Source organism: Hyperoodon ampullatus (assembly GCF_949752795.1).
Source record: "Hyperoodon ampullatus genome assembly, chromosome: X".
In the NCBI taxonomy this organism is placed as follows: domain Eukaryota; kingdom Metazoa; phylum Chordata; class Mammalia; order Artiodactyla; family Ziphiidae; genus Hyperoodon; species Hyperoodon ampullatus.
Genome location: NC_136913.1, coordinates 45,597,645 through 45,623,548, shown reverse-complemented (window position 1 = coordinate 45,623,548; position 25,904 = coordinate 45,597,645). Strand labels below are relative to the sequence as shown.

General features: G+C 42.3%; 1 protein-coding gene across 1 annotated transcript in view; it reads left to right on the top strand.

Moving 5' to 3' along the window:
• SHROOM4 (shroom family member 4) overlaps positions 1-25,904 on the top strand; it is a gene marked incomplete at both ends in the record, with an annotated part of 202,497 nt that overhangs the window by 134,983 nt on the left and 41,610 nt on the right. Inside the window, 1 exon segment of the mRNA XM_079727446.1 lies at positions 25,490-25,624. Within this exon segment, the coding sequence (XP_079583572.1) occupies positions 25,490-25,624 (135 nt within the window).

Here is a 25,904-nt window from a genome sequence, read left to right as displayed (position 1 = left end):
AGCCACTATGGAGAACAGTATGGAGGTTTCTTAAAAAACTACAAATAGAACTACCATATGACTCAGCAATCCCACTACTGGGCATATACACTGAGAAAACCATAATTCAAAAAGAGTCATGTAACAAAATGTTCATTGCAGCTCTATTTACAATAGCCCGGAGATGGAAACAACCTAAGTGTCCATCATCGAATGAATGGATAAAGAAGATGTGGCACATATATACAATGGAATATTACTCAGCCATAAAAAGAAACGAAATTGAGCTATTTGTAATGAGGTGGATAGACCTAGAGTCTGTCATACAGAGTGAAATAAGTCAGAAAGAGAAAGACAAATACCGTATGCTAACACATATATAGGGAATTTAAGAAAAAAATGTCATGAAGAACCTAGGGGTAAGACAGGGATAAAGACCCAGACCTACTTGAGAATGGACTTGAGGATATGGGGAGGGGGAATGGTAAGCTGTGACAAAGCGAGAGAGAGGCATGGACATATATACACTACCAAACGTAAGGTAGATAGCTAGTGGGAAGCAGCCGCATAGCACAGGGAGGTCAGCTCCATGCTTTGTGACCACCTGGAGGGGTGGGATGGGAAGGGTGGGAGGGAGGGAGACGCAAGAGGGAAGAGATATGGGAATATATGTATATGTATAACTGATTCACTTTGTTATAAAGCAGAAACTAACACACCATTGTAAAGCAATTATATTCCAATAAAGATGTAAAAGAAAATGGGCCTAAGACCTGAACAGACAACTCATAAAAGAAGATATACAGATGGCTAATCAGCATATGAAAAGATGCTCCATGTCATATGTCATCAGGGAAATGCAAATTATAACAAAGAGATACCACTACATACCTGTTAGAATGGTCAAAATCTGGAATACTGACAATACCAAATACTGACAAGGATATGGAGCAACAGGAACTCTCATTTATTGCTAGTAGGAATGCAAAATGGTACAGTCACTTTGGAAGATTGTTTGGCAGTTTCTCACAAAACTAAATATACTCTTAGCATAAGATCCAGCCGTTGCACTCCTTGGTATTTACCCAAATGAGATGAAAACTTATGTTCATTCAAAAACATGCACATGGGTGTTTATATAAGCTTTATTCATACTTGCCAAAACTTGGAAGCACCAAGATATCCTTCAGTAGATGAATGGATAAATAAACCATGGTACGTCCACACAGTGTAATATTATTCAGTGTTATATATATATGAGTTATCACGCCATGAAAAGACATGGAAAAATCTTAAATGCATATTATTAAGTGAAAGAAGCTGATCTGAAAAGGCTATATAATGTATGATTCCAGCTATATGACATTCTTGAAAAGGCAAAACTATAGAAACAGCGAAAATATCAGTGGTTGCCCAGGGTTAGAGGGAAGGAAGGGAGGGATGAAAAGGCAGAACACAGGATTTTCAGGGCAGTGAAACTATTCTGATGATACTCTAATGGTGGATACATGTCATTATGCATTTATCCAAACCCATAGAATGTACAACACTGAGAATAAACTATGTAAACTATGGACTTTGGGTGATAATGTTGTATCAAGGTAGGTTTATCAGTTGTAACAAATGTACCACTTTGGTGGAGGATATAGATAATGAGGAAGGTTATGCGTGTGTAGGGGCAAGGGGTATAAGGGAAATCTCTGTAACTTCTTACTTTTGCTATGAATCTAAATCTACACTAAAAAATAGTCTTTATACATTTTCTTTTCTAAAACATTTTTATTGGAGTATAGTTGATTTACAGTGTTGTGTTAGTTTCAGGTGTACAGCAAAGTGAATCAGTTATACATATAAAAATCCAACGTCTTTTTTACAACAGCTAAACTAAGCAAACCTTAAGCACCAAAAGTGTTTCTTTTAGCTGATGAAAGAAACATGTGAATCCTGAAGGCAGTCAGTATTTTATTTTTCACCAGTCCTTATTACTTAGCTTCTTCAAGCCCCAGTCTTAAACTTGGATCCTAATGAATATGCCAAACCTGGATCTTATTGCAAGTGTCAAGATCCCTTCTGGGGATTTGTCTCTGAACTGCCAGCTCTGGACTTCAGGCCAGTTTCTATTTTGAGTGAAAGCTTCAATCTAGCAAGAGTGCATTGATTGCTTTCCAGCTAATCAAAGGGAAAGCTTTGGTTGGCCGTTCTGGCATCCTTGTTCAGCTAAAAATGATTATGTCTCTGGCTCCTAATGCGAAGATATATTCTTCCTTTTTTTCCTGTGATGAGGGTGCAGAATATCCTTCAATTTTGTTAAGTATAAAGTTAATGTATGCCTTTGAATAGTCTTTGAGAAGCTATGAAGGGTAGTTTTTCTCTCTAGGGGAAGGAGCAGAACATCACCTGCCCTCTCTTTCTCTCAGTCATAAAACTTGTGTGATTTAAATTTACATACAGTTGGTCTTCCCTGGTGGCACAGTGGTTAAGAATCTGCCTGCCAGTGCAGGGGACATGGGTTTGAGCCCTGGTCCGGGAAGATCCCACATGCCGCGGAGCAACTAAGCCCGTGTGCCGCAACTACTGAGCCTGTGCTCTAGAGCCCCTGAGCCACAATTACTGAAGCCCGTGAGCCACAACTACTGAAGCCCACGAGCCACAATTACTGAAGCCCGGGCGCCTAGAGCCCGTGCTCCACAACAAGAGAAGCCACCGCAATGAGAAGCCTGCGCACCGAAACGAAGAGTAGCCCCCACTCGCCGCAACTAGAGAAAAGCCAGCGCACAGCAAAGAAGACCCAACACAGCCAAAATAAATAAATAAATAAATGTATATAAATAAATAAATTTACATACAGTGAAAGTTACTTACCTGGGGTTATCCCTCTTTGCACTTCAGGAATAGATTTCTTAAAGTACTCATGGCCCTTCCAACAGAATGGAACATTTGAAACGAAAATTCAAAACTAGTTTTGGTACATGAATTTTGTATGAAATTAGGAAAATTTTCTCTTGTGATATCCTTCCTTCTCTCTCTCTTTGTGTGTGTATTAGTGTGTGTGTGTGTGAGAGAGAGAGAGAGAGAGAGAGAGAGGGAGAGATTCTTTGCTACTCTGTACTTCTTGGGAGAACTTGAGGTTTAATAAAGAAAAGTTTAAGGACGAGTGGAGGGTATTCCCTGGTGGTCCAGTGGTTAGGACTCCATGCTTCCATTGTAGGGAGCCTAGGTTCAGTCCCTGGTTGGGGAACTTAGATCGTGCAAGCTGCACAGCCAAAGAAAAAAGGATGAGTGGAGAAGGGCACTCATGAAGTGATGGAGAGTATGGCTGATCTCTTATATGTGATTCAGGATCACGATTATGATGAATCCTTCCAAACACGAAGAATGAAGAATTGCTAGAAGCCCTTTGTCATGCCACAGTAAAAAGAATTTCTTCTTTCCTCCCTAATGCTTATCAGGGTAAACACTTGCAATAGCCATTGGTTTGCCACAACTGGACAGGGAAAGTAGCTCTGCGTTGCCTGTGTATTATATCCGAGGATCTAAGTGGCTTGCTTGGCCTGAGACCTCATGTGATCAAGAGAACTTAATTAGTGATAGCACCCTTACATCTATTGAATCCTTACCAAAGTTCTACAAAGTATGTATTATGTGAGGAAACCAAGGCTCAGAATGGACATGTCAGTTTCTTAAGCCTCATAGCTAATAAGTGTCAGAGCTGGGACTCGAATCCAGTCTCTGTGTGTGACTCCAGAATCCATCTCTTTTTCCTGTATTAACATTGCTGTGAATTCCAGTCATAGGGACTATCATAGTTCTACAACTCACTGAGATAGTGCTGTATCAGTTCTCTACCAAGTAGTTCGTTTGAATATGTTAAGACCAGTAAGGAAGAACTGAGTTCTCCACAGGGCTTTGGATTCAGGACGAAGGGTTTCTCCAAGGTGCCTTCCCACCTAAGTCTGAAGCGGTACAGCCAGAACCATGATTACTTTCAGATTTAATAGACATTCTGTAAATGTTAGTTCTGTCCCCCTATCCCAGCACTTACTGTGGGTCAGATGCAGTGCTTGGAGCTCTCAAGTGCATCATGTCATTTAATCATCACAGCTCTCTTATGAGGTATAGGGATGAATATATCCCTATATTACAGATGAGGAGATGGAGGTACAAAGAAATGAAATAACTGACATGTCCACTATCTCATAGCCAGGTCCATCTGACTCCATAGTATATAGTTTGCTGTCTGTAATACCTCATTTGTTCCTACCTACCTGCTTACCTACTATTTTGCTTCTGTCCGAGGCTTTAAATTGAATATATTGGTTGAGATCTTCAAGAAATCCTTGTGTGACTTTAAAAATCCTTAGGCTGTGCATGCTTTCTCCCTTGCCTCACCCTGTTAGTATTATCCTCATCAGTAACCTTGCACTCCAGTAGAGCCCAGAGCAAAAGAAAGTGTAAGAAGTAGTCTGAGAGGACAAATGAATCTTTCTCAGACATCCAGGCTTAAGCTTTGCCTTGACCTGGGATACTTGCTAATCTTGACAGAAGAATAATCTGAGTTAATTGGCTCTTAGATAGGGTGAGAGTTAAGGTTCTAGGAATGGGTCTGTTTGCAGCTGAACTGATAGGTTTTGGCACCTTAATAAAGACATCCAATAGCCATCTGCTGGGTGAAGGCATCTTCCTTTGTCACCTGAAGCTGGGTCAGTCTCAGTCAGTGGGAAAGTGTTGTCATTTGTATTCTGCATTCCTCCTGTTTCTTTGGGTTGTGCTATGTTTAATAAAGCATGCATTAGGAGATATTGAAAAAAGAGTTTTTAATCTAGTCTTTTTCTCCCAGAAAGTTTAAATTGCCCCCAAAGTACATGTGTGTGTGTGTGTGTGTGTGTGTGTGTGTGTGTGTGTGTGTAGACCAAATATCACTGAAGAAGTTGACACCTTATTACATGTAGGTTATTGCATTTGTAGAACAAAATCTCCCTTAAGTGATATATCTACTATGTGTCATAAAAATTAATTCACTTGATGTGAGTGTGTTTTCATTTTGGGTGTCCTTAATAGGGAAATATATTCTGGTAGATTACAGTGTTTCTAAATAATAAATCATAAGCACCAATAAAAGAAAATAGCTAAAATGTGCATATTTGAGAGTCGATTATATGTTGATTAACCTTTTGTGCTTTTGCCATAATTCTTACTATTGCCATTTTCCTTTGCTGGCAAACAATTCATTTTTGGAACATAATTATGAATGTTAATATAGCACTCTGCTGCATCTCATCTTTATTTGCATTATGGCACAAGTTTACTTCAGGGACACACAGGTACTTTCTCTCATTATTCATAGTAACTGTAATTAGACACTAAACTTGAGATATAAATATATTTATTATTTACCTATTTTGTTAGTCATATTTTTTTCTTACATCAAGACTATAGAAAAACCATGTTTATAGTTCAACTAAGAACCATAGGAGCCTGTTTAAAAATTAAAATGAAAGAAAGGAATCTGTATTATGGAGGATAGAGCAGTGGACTTGTGGGTTTTCATTGTAGGCTCTGAGTACTCAGTAGAAATACTGGACAAGTCTTTAACCATCTCATAGTCTTGTACTTATGAGTAATTCAGGGCAGTAATTCCCACCTGACAGGTATCTGGTAAGGATTAAATAGGTACTTCATGAGATTGTGCCTACAATAGTACTAGACACTGGGTAATAACTAGTGAATGTGTACTGTTTTTAATATGACATTTGAAAGTGAAAAATAAAGTAGGTATTTTCTAAACATTAATTCACCAAATATCTCTTTAAATACCAAGTTCTCATGATACAATTTCATTGATTTAATAAGTGTTTTTGAGCTTGAGTGCTTAGCATGTATATAGCAATATGTTAAACAATGTAGTGGGGCTCACAGCAGGAGTATGTTCCACCCCTGAACTCTAGTGATGGAGATAAGACATATATAGGTAAAATGGTTGAGAAAGGACGTAGGTGATTGACAAAATGAGTGATACCAGCAGCAAGTGGTTATGAAAATTGGAAGAAGAACATCACAAGGAACTTGAACAAAAGAAGGGGAGGTTGGCTCAATTCCTAAATGGTATGTGGGAAGGCATGAAGAGAGGATGGAGAGAAATGTAGATGCAGGCTTGAGGAATATTTAGGAAGCCCATCCAAATTTACCCATCAGTGAGAGGCAAATTTGAACTAATAGAAGGCCCAGTAAAGCAAAGTTTATCTAGTAGGCAGTGAGGAGTCATTGCAGGATTGTGAATAGATGAATAAGAATGAAATTGGTGTTTGTGGGAAATTGGTGTGGGTTGGACTGGATGTAGGGAGGCCATGTGACATGCCTGCTTATGTAAAGTAGTGACAGTAGGAATGGACAGGACGAGTTAATGGGGGAGATATTTCAAAGCCAGGACTTGGTGAGTGATTCAATATAAAGGCCGAAGAAGAGAAGGAAACAATGGTTACAAGGTTTGAGCCAGTCAGACCTTTAAGGATTTAAGACAAAATAAAAAGATAAATTAGGAAGAGCTAGGCTTGATGTCAGTGTTTGTTTGGTTTTTGTTTTGTTTTGTCTTTAGTTTGAGGGGATTGATGGGATATGTAGAGATTCAACTGGCAGTTGTAGAGCATAGGTAGAAGTGGTGTGTTGTTTAGGTCCAGATCAGGACCAGAGATTGTCCTAGGCCTATTGAATGTTACTCCTAATCTAAACTGATCTCAATTACACATAAATATCTTCTGGTGGTCACTTCATCCTAAAAATCTCAGCTCTCCTTAACTTTCATCCTCCATTTTCTTCTTCTCATTTTCTCACTGAAGTGTGCCTTCTTCCACTACATGACAGTCTTCTCTATAGTTCCAGATGAATTAGTATCCTCCAGGTTGAGAAAAAAACATCAAGGAGCATCTTTTTTTCTCCTTTTCCAGTGGGCAATTTTTCAATAGCAGTTTTTCAGCAGTACATTGGAAGGAGTACAACGGAAGGCACATAACCATTGGTATATAACAGCACTGGTGTCAAATCACATATCATCTGGCTGACCTTTAGCAAGTTAGTTAACCAAAATTTTCTCATCTGCAAGATGGGAATAATGGTATCTACATTATGGAGTTATATGAGTAAATGAGGTAATATGTATGAAGCCCTTTGAAAATAGTTGTTGCTTAATTAATATTGGCCCTATTGAACTTTTTTTCTGGAAATTTCTTCTCTTTGATTATTAAATATATCTTTCTCCTGGTTTTCTTACTACTACTTATTTTCAGCTCTCTTTCCTTAATTTGTCTGTTAACTACAGTATACCTTAGAAGAGTGGTCCTCAAACTTGAGTGTGCATTAGAATCCTCTGGAGGGTTTGTTAAGGAACATATTGCTCCCCTGCCCCAAGTTTCTGATCCAGTCAGCATCCAAGAAGTTCTCAGGTAATGCTGGTGCTGCTGGTCTGAGGACTGAACTTTGAGAACCACACTAACCTAGAGTTCAGCCTCAGACCCTCTTTTTCATTCTATGGACTTTTCTTGAGAGGCTTTAGGTATCACTGATGACTCTCAGATTTCTATATCCAGAGAAGACCACACTACTAGACACCAGATTATCATTTTCAACTGCATGTTACACTTTGCCACCAAGTTGTCTCCCAAACATATCATAATTCAACATGCCCAAGCTGATTCTAAAGTACATATGGAAATATAAATCTGTAAGATTAGTCACGAAAGGTCTGAAAAAGAAGAGTGATAAGGGAGAAAGGAACCAGTCCTGTTGAAACCTATTATAAAACTAGAGTTATTAAAATAGTTTGGTACTACCACATGAATACAGATCAATGGACCATAATTGAGCCTAGGAATTGATCCAAAGCCATAATTTAGATTTTTTAATATATGATTTTATTATTAAGTATTAAAGGTCTCTCTAAGCAAGACACAAAGGAAGCCATAAAGGAGAAAATTGTTAAATTTGACTACATGAAAGTTAAAATTTACAACACCACAAAAATACAGAAACAGAATCCAAAGACAAAAATCTGGGAAGAAGGATTTGCATCTGATATGGGAAAGGGCTGGTTCCCTGTATATATAACGAGCTCTTGAGATTGAGAATCACTTAGAAAAATACCCATAAACCATTATTAAAAAAAGAGGAAAAAAGGACCTAAACAGCCAGTCCAAGGAAAAAGAAAATTGGCTTATAAAAATAAACAGAAAGATGCTCAACAACACTCATAATTAAAGAAATATAGGTTAATTTAAGCAACAACTCTCACCTTAAGATACAACTTTCACCAGTCAGAATGGCAAAAATCAGAGCATGTAATATACAATTTTGGGCAAGCATGTGGAGAAATGCACACTCTTACACCCTGCTATATACCTTGCTACTCAAAGCATGACCCTTGAACAAGCAGGATCTGCATGAACTAAGAGCTTGTTACAAATGCAGCCCCATCCCAGACCTACTAAATCAGAATCTGCATTTTAACGAGATCCCTAGGTGATTTGTTTGCACATGAAAGTTTGAAAAGCACTGTTCTAATACATAGTTGGTGGAAATGCAAATTAGCATAACCTCTTTGGATTTCAGGAGACTTTATCACAATTAAACATTCATACGCTCTGAACCAGAATTCCAGTTACAGGAATTTATCTAACAGATATAATCATATATGTGTGTAAAGAGATGTTCAAAGATATTCATTGCAGCATTATTTGTATTAACAAAAAATTAGAAACAACCTTAATTTTCATTAATTGGGTAAAGGTTAAATGAACTATGAAAAAGTCACACAAGTGCAACACTAGGCGGTTATTAAAAATTTGTGAAAAATTACATGCAGATACAAAATTAACTCCAAGATATATTGTTAAACACTAACAGCAAGGTTCTGAACAGTATTCTAGTATGGTTTTTTTTTGTATTCTGTTATTATAATTCCGATTTTACAGATAATGTAAGTGAGGCAGAGATATTAAATAACTAGCCCAAGGCCACACAGCCAGAAGTGGCAGGTTCAAATCTAGACAGTCTGGTTCCAGAGCTTATGTTTATGCCATACTGCTGCTCTGGGATAAACAAGAACCTGTTAATGATGGTTTCCCCCAGAGTGTGGGGAACTCATTTTTCATTGTATATGCTTTTGTACTGTTTGAATGGTTTACCTTTTGCAAGTATTGCTTTAAAAAATAAAAACTTAAAAATCGACTTGTCCAAAATTGGACTAATTTCCCTCCCCACTCTTCTTGGTGACAGGCTCAATTATTTGTTGAAATGAGAAATATGGCAGACACTCTGGGCTCCTGCCTCTACCCCTCACATTTTGTCCAACTGGGAACCAAGATTTATTGGTTCTACCTCCTAGACCATTCTCAGACAAGCCTCAAATCTGCCTTGCCACTCTATCCCTGAATCATAGATCACTTTGGACTATAACATTCATTTCCTAACTGGTACACCTGCTTCTTTTCTCCCTAAAAATGTTAGCAGATACATCTTTCCAAAATGCAAATCTGATTCTGCTATTGTCATGCTTACAGTTTTTCACTGGCTCCCCAATGCCTGTGGGAAAAGTCCAAACTCATTAGCATGGCAACCTGGGTCTTCTGTGTTCTGGCCCAGCCTGCCTCTCTAGCCTTACCTCCCACCACCCCTCCTCATACACCCTACCTTCAGGACACTATTTTTTCCTCACATTTCCATGATTTTTACATACTACTCCTTCTATAGAAGTATGTTTTATCTTGGTCAATTCCTACCCTTCCTTCAAGACCAGACCTCAAGCATGACCTCCTTTATGTGGGTTTTTCTGGCTGCTGGCTATTAGACATTATGTATTCTGTACTAGGCAGGTTAGGATACCCTAAAGTCCCATGGCCTCTCAGTTTCCCACAGGAAATGTCTCCACTATCAAAGCACTCCTGTCTGAATGCTGTGCATTCACATTCCTCATGGACTCCCAACATGGATGCAGTATCCTGCAGCCTGTTTCTCTAGCTCTCTCCCCAGCTAGTTCAGTCTTCTCCCCAGGTCTCCCATAGGCCCCAGAACTCTTCTTGGTCACCCAGGACATCTGGGAGACTTTTTCTTTTATTCTCAATTGTAGATTCATCATGCCCCCCTTCCCATCCTTCTATCTCTACCTGTAGGTGAGGCAGGTTAGAATAGTGGTTAAGAACATGGGCTGTGGAGCCAGGCTGCCTGTGTTTGAATACGATCTCTGTGACTTTGTAGTTCTGTGATCTTGGGCAAGTTACTCAACCTCTCCAAACCTCTGATTTTCCTCTCTGCACAATGGAGATGAGTAGCACCTGCTTCATTGGGTTGTTATGAGTATTAAATGTTTTAATATTTGTAATACATAGTGAACACTATAAGTGCTTTTGATATAAAAATGCCTAAAGTATGGCGTGGAAGAATCTTTTCAAATTGGCATAGGAGGCAGGCCTTTTTCTCCTTTGGAGCTCTTTTCTACTAAAGATGGCTCGTTAGTATCAGGAACAAGTATATATGAGTCAGCAAGAATCCCCACCCCTTTTCAAGTCTCCTGTAATTCTGGCTTGTTTCCCTAAATGGATGACAGATTGAAGCTTCTTGAGAGCAAGGATCATAGTGTAGACTTTTTAAGACTCTTTGGCACCTGTTAAACACATGATAGACACATTTATTCCCATCAGTCTTACAATTAAATCCAAGTCCTTACAATGACCCACTCACCTGGCCCTTGGCTCCTTCCCCAACCTCATTTCCTACCCTTCTTTGTCTTGTTCATTCTGCTCCAGCCACACTGGCTTTCATGGTTCTTGGACCATGGCAAGCTGATCCTATCTTGGGACCACTGCCCTGGCTGATGCCTCTGCCTAGAACATTCTTCCCTCAGATATTCGCCTGGCTCCTTCCCTGACTTTAAGTCGCTGCTCAGATATCACCTCCTAATAGAGGCCTTCCCTGACCACACTCTAAAATAGAATCGGCCCTCACATAGCCCCTGTCTGACAGTTTACCCCTTACCCTGCTTTCTCTGTCTTCATAGCACTTAGCACTACCTGTCATATTATATATTTATTGAGTTGAGCCCCCTGAGGTCTGTCTAGTCTGTTTTATTCATTGGTTTGTCCCCAGCACCTTGAACAGTGCTTTCTTGGCTCTCAGTAACTAATGAATGAAAGAATCAATGAATGAATAAATAAAGGAGTGAATTCAATGCAAGTACCTGTGTAGAAGGGGAAATACAACAAATTCTGTTCACTCCTAGAATTTTGAAAACTTTATAATTTTCAGTCCATGATTCTGTCTTTCAGCTTTAGCATTTTCAAATTAAATCCATATCCATGTATGGGTTTTGTTTCAATTTTATAAACATCACCTTGACAAAAGTTAAAATCCAATATAAATCAAGTCCAATTTTACAAAAAAATGCTGATTTGTTTGTTTTCCATCCCATGGGGAAGGAATGTGTATGATTGTGTGTGTGTGTGTGTGTGTGTGTGTGTGTGTGTGTGTGTGTGAGAGAGAGAGAGAGAGAGAGAGAGAGAGAGAGAGAGAGAGAGAGAGAAAGAACAGTTACCTGTAGTGAGGAAATTGGGTAGGGAGTAGGTTGGGGAGGCGGGAGTAGGGAGTCCAGGTTCCCCAGAAGGAAAATAATTTTGTTCAAATTGCTGTCTATTTTTTGTCTAAATTGTTGCTTCCAAATCCATTAGAAAACCAAACTGAAATCCAAAGAAATGAAAAGCTTGATGAACTAGAGTTTCGTAAACGTAAATATATCAGAACAGGGAATTTCTCAGCGGCTCATGTAGAGCATTGTGAAACCATGTGAAAGCTTTATGAAGAGAAACTTCAGCAAGGGGGACAGATATATGGCAGCTGCTTGCCAGCTCATATCTCCACTCAACATGGGAAGTTGTGATGTGGGAACTGCCCTCTTGGTTCTGGGATGCGCCTCACCATGAAGTAGAATGTTCCTGCCCCTGGAGTCCAAATTCTATTCAAGCAGCTGCCCTCTATTGTGTACATAGCCACTGGAAGTTGAAGGAAGGTTCCCAGGCTCCCTTGGAAGACAAGACCCCACATAAGTCAAACCAGCAGCAGCCAGTATTTTAAAGAAGCCATTTGAAAATCTGTTTTCAAATGTATGATAGCATTCTTTAGAGCGATGTGTCTCAAACTTGAGCATGCATCAGAATCACTTGGCAGTCTTGTTAAAATTCAGATGGCTGGGCTCTACTCTCAGAGTTTCTGATTCAAAAGGTCTGGAGTGGGGCCCCAGAATTTCATTTCTTACAAATTTCCCACGTGATGCTGATGCTGATCTATTCGACAGACTTTGAGAACTACTGTTTAGGGAAAAAAACACAGGAATTTGGAAGCAAAGAACTTGGATTCAAGCCTTGTATGATTTACTTCACCTCTGAACTTGAGTTTCTTCTTTTCTAACATGGAGTTTATAAGGTTGTTGGAAGGATTAAATAGCATGGTGTCTATGAAAGTTCTTTGTGAACTGTAAATATTAGCAGTTAAACGGCTTCACAAATAGTACTTGCTGCCACCCCCCCAGCAGATTTTCCTGTGCTTTGTCCCCTCTCCACACAACTTTGTCCCACCAAGTCCATCAGGCGCCTAGGAAAAACTAAAGCCAAGAAGGCCCTGAGTAGTAAAAAAAATTTTAACCCACTGGGCATGGCCATAATGCTGACCTTGACTTGACCTCCCTTTTCCTCTGACTGGCCTCTTCTCAACTTGCCCCTCGTTCTTCCAGCCCTGGCCACCTCTCACAGCAAAGAACAGCAACTAGTGCTGACATTGGGGTAAAAAACTGTCAGATGGAATTTTTTTTAATTAGTAGCATAAACAGAGGAATCCACTGCCAAGCAGGAAAGCATTTGTTGGGGAAACCATTTTGCTAGGTTGGTGGGCTCTGAGCTGATTTCCCTGAGGGCAAAATCCAGATGTTTGAAAGAGTTAAGTGGAATCATAAGTATAATTGCAGATTTCTAACTTAGGAATGTGTCAGACAGTTGTATTAGACAGTTGCCAGGGTAAATGATATGTCTGTGTAGAAGGGTGTCCTTTTTCTTTGGAAACCTTTTCTCATTCAAAACTAATACATGTGTAGTGTAGAAAACTTTGAAATTTTCTAACGGTATAAAGAATTAACATGACCCTTAATTCTGCCACACAGAGATAAATACTTAGTGGTAAGATATTGGTACATTTTCATTCAGCCTTTTAATATGTGTATGCTTATACATGAATATATGTGTATGGATATATATTTTTTGAATTGGGCTGGTACTACATACAGGTTTGTACACTGTTTTTTCACTTTTGTAATGGCAGACTATTATTCCTTCCTGTAGATATACAGTACTTCACCTAACTTCCTAAATGTTGAACAGTTAGGATATTCCTAATTTTACATTATAAATAACCCTGCATTCGATGACACTTCATGTACATAAATCAATGTGTGCATCTCTAATTGCTCTCTTAGGATAGAATCCTTGGAATGGAAAGATTAGATTAAAGGTAGGAACATTTTTAAAAACAGATATAATTCACCTACCATAAAATTCATTACGTTTAAGTATGAGATTCAGTGGTTTTTAGTATATTTACCAGGTTGTATGACCACCACCACTGTCTAATTTCAGAAAAAACAAGCAGTGCTTCACAAATTTGCATGTCATCCTTGTGCAGGAGCCATGCTGATATTCTCTGTATTGTTCCAATTTTAGTATATGTCAGCTAAAGCAAGCACAGTAGGAACATTTTTATGTCTCTTGATGACATATGGCAAGTTTCCCTCTAGCAAATGTATACCCAATCCATTCCCATTCAGCAATGTATAAGAATGCCTTTTCCCCTGCAACTTTGCTGACACTTAGTTAAAAAACTGTATTGCCAATATCATTGAAAATGGCATTTTATTGTTTTGTATTTTTGATTAGCTCTTCTTCCTCTGTAGCTGTTCTGTAGAGATATGTCACCCACCCTCTTTCCTTTGCACGCATTTACCGTGGGCAGTCACATCCACTGCGACAGCCTCGGCTGCCTCCTCTCTGTGGATAATGACCACATGTCCATACCCTGCCCTAACCTCTTTCTGGCACTGCAGCCCAGATGTCAAGCTGCTTGCTGGGCATGACTATCTACATTTTTTTTAACATCTTTATTGGAGTATAATTGCTTTACAATGGTGTGTTAGTTTCTGCTTTATAACAAAGTGAATCAGCTATACACATACACGCGTTCCCATATCTCTTCCCTCTTGCGTCTCCCTCCCTCCCACCCTCCCTATACCTCCCCTCTAGGTGGTCACAAAGCACCGAGCTGATCTCCCTGTGCTATGCAGCTGCTTCCCACTAGCTATCTATTTTACATTTGGTAGTGTATATATGTCCATGCCACCCTCTCACTTTGTCACAGCTTACCCTTCCCCCTCCCCATATCCTCAAGTCCATTCTCTAGTAGGTCTGTGTCTTTATTCCCATCTTACCCCTAGGTTCTTCATGATCTTTTTTTCCCCCTTAGATTCCATATATATGTGTTAGCATATCTGACAGCATATCAAACACGCTCATGTCTAAAATCAAACTCATGACTCCTGAAGCCAGCTCTGGCTCTCAACTTCTCTATCTGGATTAGTGATACCACCATTCTCCTAGGTGTTTCATGGTCACCTTAACTCCTCTTTCTACTCCATATTTAATTAGTAGTCCAAGCTTCTTGATTCTGTCTCGTATGTCCTTTCTCACATCCTTCCCTTCTGCTCCACCCTCACTGTCATTGCTCTACTTCTACCTTTTATTATGTCTATTACACTAGCCTACTCACTTCACTATGCTTTCAGTATTTATCCATATAATTCATTCTACATGTGGCTCTGAGAATAACCTTCCTAACGTATGCTTTTACCATGTTGCTTTCCTATCCTGGAACCTCCAAAGCCTCTCTCTCGGCTATTGGTAAAGTAAATGCTTTATCCTGACACTTAAGGCCCACCGTGTTGTTGCATCATTCTAATTTTACTTCCTGTGTGCCTTACAGAAACTGTGTTCTTCCTTCAGCATATTCCTGCTTTATCCACTCTTGTTTTTGCAAAACCTGGCATGACCTCTTCCCCAGTCTCCTCCAGCTGAAATTGTCCTGAGTCTTCAAAATCAGAGGCTCTGTGAAGTCTTCCTTGATTCAATCAGCTGTACTTACCCCTTTTTTTCCTCATTGTCTGGTTTTAGACAGCAATTTTATAGTGTTTTCAACAAAAAATTAAGGAAGCTTGCTTAATAATGTTTTTATTACATGAGTGGCTTTAAATTTTTATTGAAATATAGTTGACTTACAATGTGGTATTAGTTTCAGGTGTACAGCAAAGTGATTTGGATATGTATGTATGTATGTGTAGGTTCTTTTTTTGGATTCTTTTCCATTATAGGTTATACAAGATATTGAATATAGTTCCCTGTACAGTAAATCCTTGTTGTTCTCCTTTTATAAACTCTCATTTTGTTAGCATTTCCTTTATGACACGATATTCTGCCCTGTTTAGTTACTTAGCTATTTTTATTCACCCCCTACCACACTATAAATTTCTTGAGCGCAGGAATTATATCTTCTTCATTTTGGCATGTTCCATAGTACCTCTCCAAGCACGTTAAATGTAGATAGGAGCTCCATAAATGCTTGAATAAAAGAATGGTAAAGACTGCCAACTTTTTTTTAAAGCACTACTAATGACTCAGTTTCGGGAATGAATTCTGTGCTAAGAAGGTACAGATACCAGACAACCCAAATGTCATGGCTTATTCTTCTTTTTCCCTCACTGTCCACAGCCAATCTGTCAACAAATACTGTAAGCTCTACCTCAAGATACCTCTAATCAAGCCTCTTTTCTCTACCCCTACTGCTTCCTCCCTAGAACAAATCACCATTATCTCTTACCTATGAGAGCCTTTTTAAACTGGTTCCCTGGCTTCTACTCTTGTCCTGCCTAAATCTATCAGCCAAGTGAGATGTTTATAAAACTTAGATCATGGTAGTCCTCTGCTTAACAACCTCCAGTAACTTACTTCCCACTACACTGAGAATAAAACACAAACTTCCTATCTTGGCCTTTGGAAACTCCATGATCTGGCCTTGGCACTTCCCCAACCTCATGGCCCTGTACTGTCTACCTTGCTCACTGTGCTCCAGCTCTGCTGAGCATTGGCCATTCCTCATTGTCATGTTTGCTCAAAGCAGAGTGAGTAGGTTCTCTTGGTTCTATTTAGGTCCTCACTGTTATTGGACGTTGTCTTTGGGCTTCATGCCTTTAGTAGTGGAGATGACTCAGGGAGTGGCCAGAAGCAATTCTAAAGGTTTTGAGACTTGACTTTAGGCAAAACTTTTGTGGAGTCCATCATTTTGCTGAAAATTGGTACTCCAATACTGAATTTGAGCTGAAGGAGGTATTTGGCTGAAAGGGAAAAGAAAGGAAATCTTATATTATTCCTGTAACCTTCTTCCCAAGGGATGCTACAAATATTACTGATAGAAATTGGAGCTGGAGGACAAACATCCTCCACCTTCTTTATCACTCTGGGTGTTGATTTAGGAAATTGGGCATCACAGCAGAAGCTGACTCAACAGATGGGGTTCTGTGAACCTATTGTCATTTTCCCTATGTGCTCCTCTGAAGTCTCCCTCAGGCCTCTGGTGTTGCACCCTTAGCTTTTGTACATAAGGGAAGAGAGAAAAGCCCTCTTTGTTATTCAGATTCTTGACTTGCTCCCCTTGCTTCTAGAAGCTGTGAAATATGCACCATCCACCTCCTTGCCTTTGGGATCATTGACAAGAAATAGTCTATGATGGGTATTTGTTATCAGACTATACATAGATAGAGTATGCTTTACAGCCCACTCTGAAAGAGAATTCCAAGTACTGTGTTTCTAAACTACTAAGCATTTTTTCTAGCCCCTAATATTTGCAGAGCTCTCCCACATCATTCATATGGTTGCTTCGTGCCAACCTTCTTTAGAAAAAGAGGTGTCCCTGTGTTTTAAACATTCCAATGTTTAAAAGTGGAGAAATGAAAGCAAAAGGTCAAGTGTAAAGGCCCTAGCCAGATGAGGGTATTGCTCTTTACTTGGAAAGCCACAAGACACCCCTTGACACGCAGCACAGCATTTCAGGGAGTCTTTACTCCCACCCCAACATCCCTTTCCTTTCTTATTCACTACCCTGGGTTTGCTTTAAGCCATGAATGGATCCTGAGGTGGAGGCTGGAGAGGGGGATCCAGCAGGTTTACATGAAAGAACTTGACCTGGCTATTCCGAGAGGTGAGGGGAGGTAGTCCCTTCTATGTAAAGTACCTGTATCTCAGATGACCCAAATTATAGCTCCCCAACTGACAAGAAAGGCCTTGTCCTAAAAGTTCTCTTTTAAATTATACATACATATATACAGTCACATACACATAGATATACACACAGATACACACATACATACCCATACATGTACACAGACACATACATTCACACATTTACATACACATACATGTTCTCCCTTGGTTGGGTCTGTATAAGGAAGGTCTCCAGATCACCAGGTTGCAGGGTCCCCCAGGTAACAGTGTGAGGGTGTGAGGAGGCCTTCACAGCTCTATATCCCTGTACAGTGATCAAGCGACTTTTGCCTCCTTCTGTCAGATAAACAAGCCATGCATTGTTCTGTCCACCAGCTGTGTGCGGGCTTCCCTTCCTGCTGAGCGGGCCAGAATGAGCATGGATTCCTTCATGTGGGGCAGGTGGAATGCGCTGTTTTGGGGTGGGGGAGGCTGGAAGAGCCACAGAAAGTAAACGGAGCTAATCAAGGACACTCTTTTGTGCTTCTCCTTATCTAAACACTTTCAAAAAAGGAAAGAGCCTGCAGTAGGTTATGGGCCAGACCTCAGGCTAAGCATAACCCCAAGCAACAGGGGCCATATTTTTCTTCTTGCCCTGGGTTGGATCAGAGCCACGGTTCTCTTTCTGCTTGCCCTCTACCTTCCTCCCTCCAAGTAGCTCTTGAGGGGTCTGCTGGGAGCCAGGCTCAGAGACTGGTAGTGCTGTCGGAAGGTATTGGGGTGACACCCCACTACAGCAGCCAGAGGTTGACTCCTTCTAGAATTGGTCCACCTGCCTCCCCTCACCTCTCACAACAGCCTTTATGAGGCCTCTTCTGGGAGCCAGCTTCTGACAGATCTTCCACTTCTGCCTGCATGTACTCACCCTCTTTGCAGCCACGCCAAGTTCTTATCCTCTTAGTACTTGGAAAAGAAGCAGTCATCTTTTCCTTCCCCTGAACATAGGAGGTGATGGTCGCTCATGCTGTCTGGAACTTAGCCCTGCTAAGTGAGCGGGTACCTCTTTTACCTCCACCCCATCTCCCAGCCTCCTTTCTAAATCCCAAACTGGCCAAACTGCTCACATTCCTCTCTAATCATCCTCTGCCCAAGGATTTCTTCAGTATATGCTATCTGTGCCCATCTGCCCATCATATCACCTCCTCTGGTGACTACCCAACTGTCATGCTTACACCCTGCCTCCCTACCTGAGCCAGTCCCAAGAACGTGCTTGCACCTTTAATCAAAACTTCCTCAGCCCACCTGGCCACTGACAGGGCCAGACTGCTATGAAATTTGTTATTCTTTATTTTGTTAGGAAATGGGGGGTCAGGGAAGCATTTTTATGGACTGGGTTACTGAGTGGAGGGAGGAAGGCACTTGGCGACCAGATTAGGGAAGGCTGGGTACCCAGGCCTGAATAATGACATTAGAAGGGACTGTTTATTCTGATGCTGTTTCAGACCAGGGGCCATTCCCTAGTGTACTGCGAACACTAAAGGTATTATATTCCCTAGTGTATCGTCAGAATGTGGTTATCACACTGGCAGCATCACCATCACTCTAGAGCTTGTTAGAAAGCCAGAATCTGGAGCTCAGTCTAGAGCTACTGAATCAGAATCTGATTCAAGATGGACAGGTGGTTAGTCTGGCCACTGAAGTTTAAGGAGTGCTACTCTAGAGAACTAGGCTTGGCTTTTGAACATTCTCTCAATTAGTCCTTTTGCTCTCCTCTTCATCTGGCTTGAAGACATTCTTTTTCTAGCCACTAACAATACCCTTCCCATTATTATTTGGGTAGAGGATCATATTAATAATGGATATCATTTATTGAATGCCTATCACATGCCAGGCCTGCACTGCAGATGAGGAAATTGAGGCCCTGTGACACGCCCAAGGCCAAGCAACTAGTGGGTGGGAAAGCTGAGACTCCAAGCCAGATCCACATGCACATAAAATCCCCAAACTTCCCCCTTACAGTACTTCTAACTACCAAAGGAGGGCTTTGGCACCTGCCTTTTGTGGAACAGACAAAAGTCCACCCAAACCTCCCTAGGAGGTACAGAGGGAAGAGAGGGGAAGGTGCCTCCCGGCATGATTTCCCTAGAAAGCAAAGGTCCTGACATCCTTCTTGTCCTGAGGAAGCTCACATAAACCCTCTCAGGGGCCAGAAATGGCTGGAATCGGGACCAGAGGCCAAGGGAAACTGGAGTGGGGATCCAGGAATATTATGAAGGGAAAACCCTAACTCTAAATCCCCAAGAGAAATCAAATTCTGATGCCTGAGCTTGGGCTTAGTGTGTGCAACAAACTCCTGTGGGGCTGCTCTGGGTTCTGGCTGTTGCGTAGGTCATTGAGGACATCATGTGGACCCCCAGGCTCGGGCCTGGGACTATTACATCAGAGCATGCCATAGTTGGACGGGTTGTTTGTGACAATAGACTTTAATGTTTTATTTTGCAGAAAGGAAACAGAAGCCCATAGAGGGGGAGTAAATTGCCAGAGGTCAGAGCAAAATCATGGCAGAGGCAGGGATGCTTACTCCAAGCAGCACTGTTCTGGAGTTGGAGTCTCTGGTGTGAAATGCAATTTCCTTTGGGTCTGCTCAGGTGCCTGTGGGACGTGCAGACCCTGAAAATACAGCCCAGAATGGTTTGTGAATCTTTCTATCTCAGCAGGACATTCATCTTGGGAGATCTCTAGGTTACTTGCCCCCATCTATGTAAAATCAGCTGTAGTGCTACTTGCTTTTCTGGACCTGGAGGCTGCTGGGCCTGGCTGATCTGGGCTTTCCTTTTCTGGGGCCCAGAGGACCTGCGGAGATGGCTGGGTGGGGTCAACCCAGTCCAGGAAGCACAGGAATTCTTTTAAGTGTATGTGTCTGGGGTATTTTTCTCTCTCACTTACGTGTATTTTTAAAAATTCTTTTTAGACACCCGCTTTATCTTTCCCAAACATCATTTCCTTGCTCCTTTCCTGAGTTCTAGCAGTGGCTGGGGGCCCAGCTTCCTTATTGGCCTCTGAGCTGTGGAAGGGGGCGGGCCAGGGCTCAGAGGAGGCTGGAGTAGGGAACAGGGGGGCTGTTTATGCTGCTGGAGCTGCCTTTCATCCTTCCCTTTGCCACCAGGGTGCTGGCTGGTTTCTGGAGCAGCGTCTTCACTCCTATCCAGCTCTTGACACTGGCTTTCATTCCCTAAGGCTGTGGCCTCCTCTAGGCCCAACCAGGCTGATGGCCATACCTTGCCTTCAGTGCTACTCCTTTCTGCTCTTGGAACTGGGACCTGGCTGTGCTTGAGCCCCTTGAATCACACTCAGGGGCTTGGGCTGATGGCCCCTCTTGTCAAGAGGACTTAAAGGAAGGCAGATGGGTTTCTGCTAAAGGAGGATCCAGCCTGCAGAAAGAAGCCCAGGGGGCTGGCTGGAGGGGTTGTTGAGGAGCATCTGAGCTGGCTGGATAACCAGCTCTCTCCTAAGCCATCTCCCCATCCTGGGCAACTTCCATGGTAGGTACTACTGGTAGCCATGGCAATCATGGCTGCTGCTCCCTCTTCCCCCTTTGGCTTTCTTTCTTCAATATCCTGTTTTGCTTCCTAAGAAAGGAATTTGGGGGTAATGAATGATAGGGTGTGTGTTTAATGATAGTGCCTTAGGAGAAAGGGGTTGTTGCCTCCACAGCTAGGCCTGGAGCTACATGGTTGGTGGTTGGCATTTTCTTACCTCTGTGCTTATTTCTCCCCATCCTCTTTCCCCACTGCCTAAGGAGGGGATGGTTTAAACTTTAGGACTACTGAGACTTCCCTTTTCTGACTGCTTCTTGAAGGAATGGCTAGGAGAAGCCTTAGGTGTATAAGCTTTTTGAGATAGATCCCTCTTTGGGGAGGCGAGGTCGTGTGGTATCCTAAAAAGGGTTGGAGGACCTGAGCCCCATTCTCAACTGCTGGTTACTAGCTGTGTGTTCTTGGCAAAGCAGTTCAGCTCTCTGTGTCTCTGTTTCTTCATCTGTAAAGGGGCCATAATAATAGTGCTTACTGATAAGGCTGGAGTGAGGAATGAATCAGCTAATGCATGCAAAGTGCGCAGTGCCAGGTACATCTTAAGTACCCAGTAAGTGGTCCCTGTGTTATTTTTTTTAAGTTAATAGTGTTATGTTTTTTTAAGTTAATAGTACGTCAGACACTATGCTGAGTGATTTCACACATGGGACTGCATTTAATCCAGACTTTAACTCACGAGTAAGGGATGGTGATCATCTCCATTTTACAGATAAAGAATCTACAACTGAGAGAAGTGACCTGCCCCAGGTCACACTGCTAGGATTGGAATGTGAGTGTGGCCTGACTCCAAGTCTAGGGCTCTTCAGGAATAATAATAGGCCAAGTATTAGACCCTATAGATAGTTTCCTCTCCTTTCCTAATCTAGGGCTAGAAGGCTCCAGCTCTGGCTACAGTTCCTCCACTGGGCTTTTCCTCTCTGCAGCTTGTGCTTTTCTCCCAGTGGTCCCAAAGCCCCCACTGCCTTGCTTCTGTCTCCTTTAGGGTTCTTTCCCACTCCTGGAGAAACCCTAGAGAGGGTAGGAGCCTTTGTAAGCTATCTTTCAAAGTGTGGCAAGGGAGTGATGCTAGTGGAACCTTGACAGTGGATGGACAAATCTGGGTGGAAGTACTCTTAAACGATCGAGAAGGAAAAGTCTGAGCTGACAACCCTTACTATAGCGCCTACTACATATTGACCACTTGTTATGCATCAGGATGTGTCCCAGATGCTTTGAGAATATTCTCTCTCATCCCCACAATAACCTAGCCAGGTAAGGATTATTGTTTTGTTTTGGTTTGGGTTTTTTTGAATAAGAAAACTAACTAAAGCTCAGATAGGTTAAGCGACTTACACAGAATCACACATCCAAAATGGTAGTTAGGCTATGAACCTAGTAGATCTGTCTCACTTGTTTTTGTCTCGTTGCCTGCTGGCTTGGTATAGTTGGTAGGATGAGACTAACGTACATGAAATGATGATGAGCAATGTCAAACATTATATTATGATGGGCTAAATTGTGGGGACTAGATTACTAAGGACAAGCTCCCTGGAATAGACATTACTCGAGCAGTACCTTGAATAACAGGGTGGATTTAGAGTAACAAAACGAGAGGGGGCATTCCAGGCAGAGGGAACATTCACAGTAACAACTGAAACCCTGTTCTAGGCAGTTAACATTCATGGTCTCATTTGATTTTTTTACAACTCCATTAATTCGGTACTGTTATCCCCATTTTACTATCATGGAAGCTAGAGCTCTGAGAAGTGAAAGCACCTGTCTAAAGCAACAGAGCTTTTTTTTTTTTTTTTTGAGGTACGCGGGCCTCTCACTGCTGTGGCGTCTCCCGTTGCGGAGCACAGGCTCCGCGGCCATGGCTCACGGGCCCAGCCGCTCCGTGGCACGTGGGATCCCCCAGACCGGGGCACGAACCCGTGTCCCCCGCATCGGCAGGCGGACTCCCAACCACCGCGCCACCAGGGAAGCCCCAAGCAACAGAGCTTTTAAGTGGTGGATTCCAAGAGCCAATTCCAGAGCCTGTGCTAGATTCTCCTAGAAAACCGAAAGCAGAGGCACAAAGCTGGTTGCAGGGTGTGATTGGAACCGAGACATGAGAGGTTGGGCTGGGTGGGTAAAGATAGCTTATAAAGGGCTTTGAAAGTCTGATCCAGTTTACATTTGCTGCAGGACAGGTTAAGAAATAGGGAGCCAGTGAAGATTCTTGAATAGGAAAGTGCCACAATCCAATTGGTGTCTGACATGATATGATCTAAAAGCAGTGACTGGAGGTGGAACAAGGTGAGACTGGCTGGCAGAATAACACAGCATTTTGGACACAAAGTGTTAAAGGCTAGAACAGGAGCTGTGGGTGGCGGGCTCTGTGGAGGAGAAAAATGATTATGTGGAATAGCCTCAATGAAAATAGTGGTGGGGGGCTGGGGGAGAGATAGAAAGAGGAAAAGCCAAAGAGATACTGTAAAAGAAGGCTCAGTAGAATTCAGTAAGAGACTGGATGGTTGGTGCACTCAACTTCAGGAATGCTGGATGTGGAAGAAGGGCCCAAACTAAGAGAGGTGCCGTGCTCTCCACTGTATCCACAGTGCCTAGAAATGTGGTACATGGTAGATACACATGGTACCTAGCACATACTAGTACATAGTACTTCTGTGAGATGCTTTATAAATCGTTGTTAATGGATGACTTCTGGGTAACAGCCGCTGGAGAGATTTCTAGCATCATGGTTTTGTGTGTGAAACTCTGGAGCAGGTGCCTCCCCACAAGGTTTTCTAGTGCCTTGAGCCTCCCTGCTGGGCACTCTGAATCCATAATAGAACAGTGTGGTTAAATGTGGGGGCCTCACCTCCTTTCCTTCCCATAAGTTTTAGCCACTGCTACTGACCTGTGGCTCTGGTTCCTGACCTTTCGTAGGCAGCTTCCCGTGCCCTTCCTCTTACACCTCCTTCTCTGTGTCTGGCCCGTTACCGCTCAACACATGTTTTCCCCAGCAAGGTCATTCTCCTCAGGACTACCTTTTTAGGCCTTAGCCCTCTAGAGCTCTGCACAGCTGGGATATTCTGTGTTTCCGCTGGGGTGAGGGGCATTCCCAGCTAGGATGGAATCAGCTTGAGTCTGTCTACTACTGCTCCTGGGAGGTAGAGAGCTGATTTATCCCCCTCTATAACAAGAGTGTTGAAAACACGGGCCCTTATCTTAGTCAACTCTGCTCCCTCAGTGTGTCTAGTATGGAATCTGCCACAGTAAATGAATGAATACATTAGTAAATGAGCTATCATCTATTTATCTCTCCATCATCTCCTTTATTTATCATGTTTCTCTTACTCTGTCCTTATTTTGTTCTCTATCATCCATTTCTGTCTGTGTAGTTCCTTATAGTCTTTCTCAGACTTTTCTTCCTTTCTTTTATTTTTTTCTGTACCATCTCTCCCTCTTATCTCTGTCATCTGTCTGGCCCTTCTGACATCTATCTTTCTCTCCTTGTTTCCTCTCCCCTCCCCTCCTTTTCCCTCCCTCTCTCTCTTTCTCTCCTTCCCCCTTCCCTCCTCCCTTTCCCCTCTCTCTTATTCTCCCCCCTCCCCTCATTCTCTCTTGTATCAATCATCTCTTTATCTTCTGGCACTACGCATGCTCCATACATGCTCTTCCCCATCCCATTCTTCCCCACTTGCAAGGGTGGCATCTATTCATGTGAAATATACCTGAGCACAGGGATGGGTCCTGTAGAAGCCAGTCAGTGCAAGAGTTGTGGCTGCAGCCTCCAGCACCAGACAGATGCTGTGGTTGTATCCAGAGCCTTGGCCTCAGACCCATTTCCCTTTATTCACCCCTGTCCTGCTGAACAGCCGGTCTCCCCTGTCAGCCTAGTACACCATCCACCATCTCGTTCTATTCTCCCTGGCAGGAGTTGGGGCTCCTTGCCACCCTTTTGCCTACAAACTTGGGGATCTCACCTCTGTGCCCATCTTATCCTTCACTCTCTGAATGCCTGTACCATGCTTTATTTGAATTAGGTCTTTCTCTCTCACTAATCTGTAAGTTCTCAAGGGCAAAGCCATATTTGATTGATCTCTGTATCCCCAGAGCTATGTACAGATGGTACACAAGACACATACAGCAAATGCTTATCAAATGAATAAGCCAAAAATTGGCAGCCAATTGGTGTTGACTTGCTCAAACTTCTCAGTCATTTACCTATCCCTTTCTTAGAGAAAAATGGGAAGATGGCCAGAATGATTTTTTTCTCAGAGAAAACTTAGGGTGGGCACACTGTTCATTGGGCAGCAGCACTCACTTATTCCACAAATATTTATTGAGCATCTACTATGCATCCGGCACTGCTGTACACGCTTGGGATACACCCATGAGCAAAAGAGCCCTGTGACGCTAACATTCTGTATCTCCAGGGATTGTCCTCGGGGTGAAGGAGATTTGAGTACTGAGAGCTGAGGGGGTGGCCACTAAGATTCCTACATCAGCTCCTTGCAAGATGTTCTACTTCATTTAAGGGAAAGAGGGGGTGGGGGCGGAAGCTGCCTGGGAAGTGATTTCAGCTCTGGTTCCCTAAGTTGACTTCCTGTCCCTTTCTTACTGTAGGAGGAACACCCCCGTCAGTAGGCCACATTCATGGCATGTGGCCAAGCTGCTGGAGGGATGCCCTGAAGCGGCCACCAACATGCATTTCCCTTCTGAAGCCTTCAGCTTGTCCTGGCATTCCGGCTGCAACACGAGGTAAGTCTAGAACCTTCCCCTCAAGATGGGGTAGAGGCTAGATCACTCAGCCACTCCCTCTCCTCTGCTCTCATCCCCATTGGCGGCTATAGAGCCCAGAGTGCTATCCCAGAAAATGGGGTGGGGTTCCAGAGTGCCTGGCTTCTGGTCCTCATCTACTGAGAACTGTCTGTGACTTTGGGACAGTACCTTTCCTTTTAAAAAATGTTTCCTTGAAATACTGACCTCGCTTGACTTGCAAAACACCACTCTCTCCTTTTCACCTTATTTCCTTTGCAGT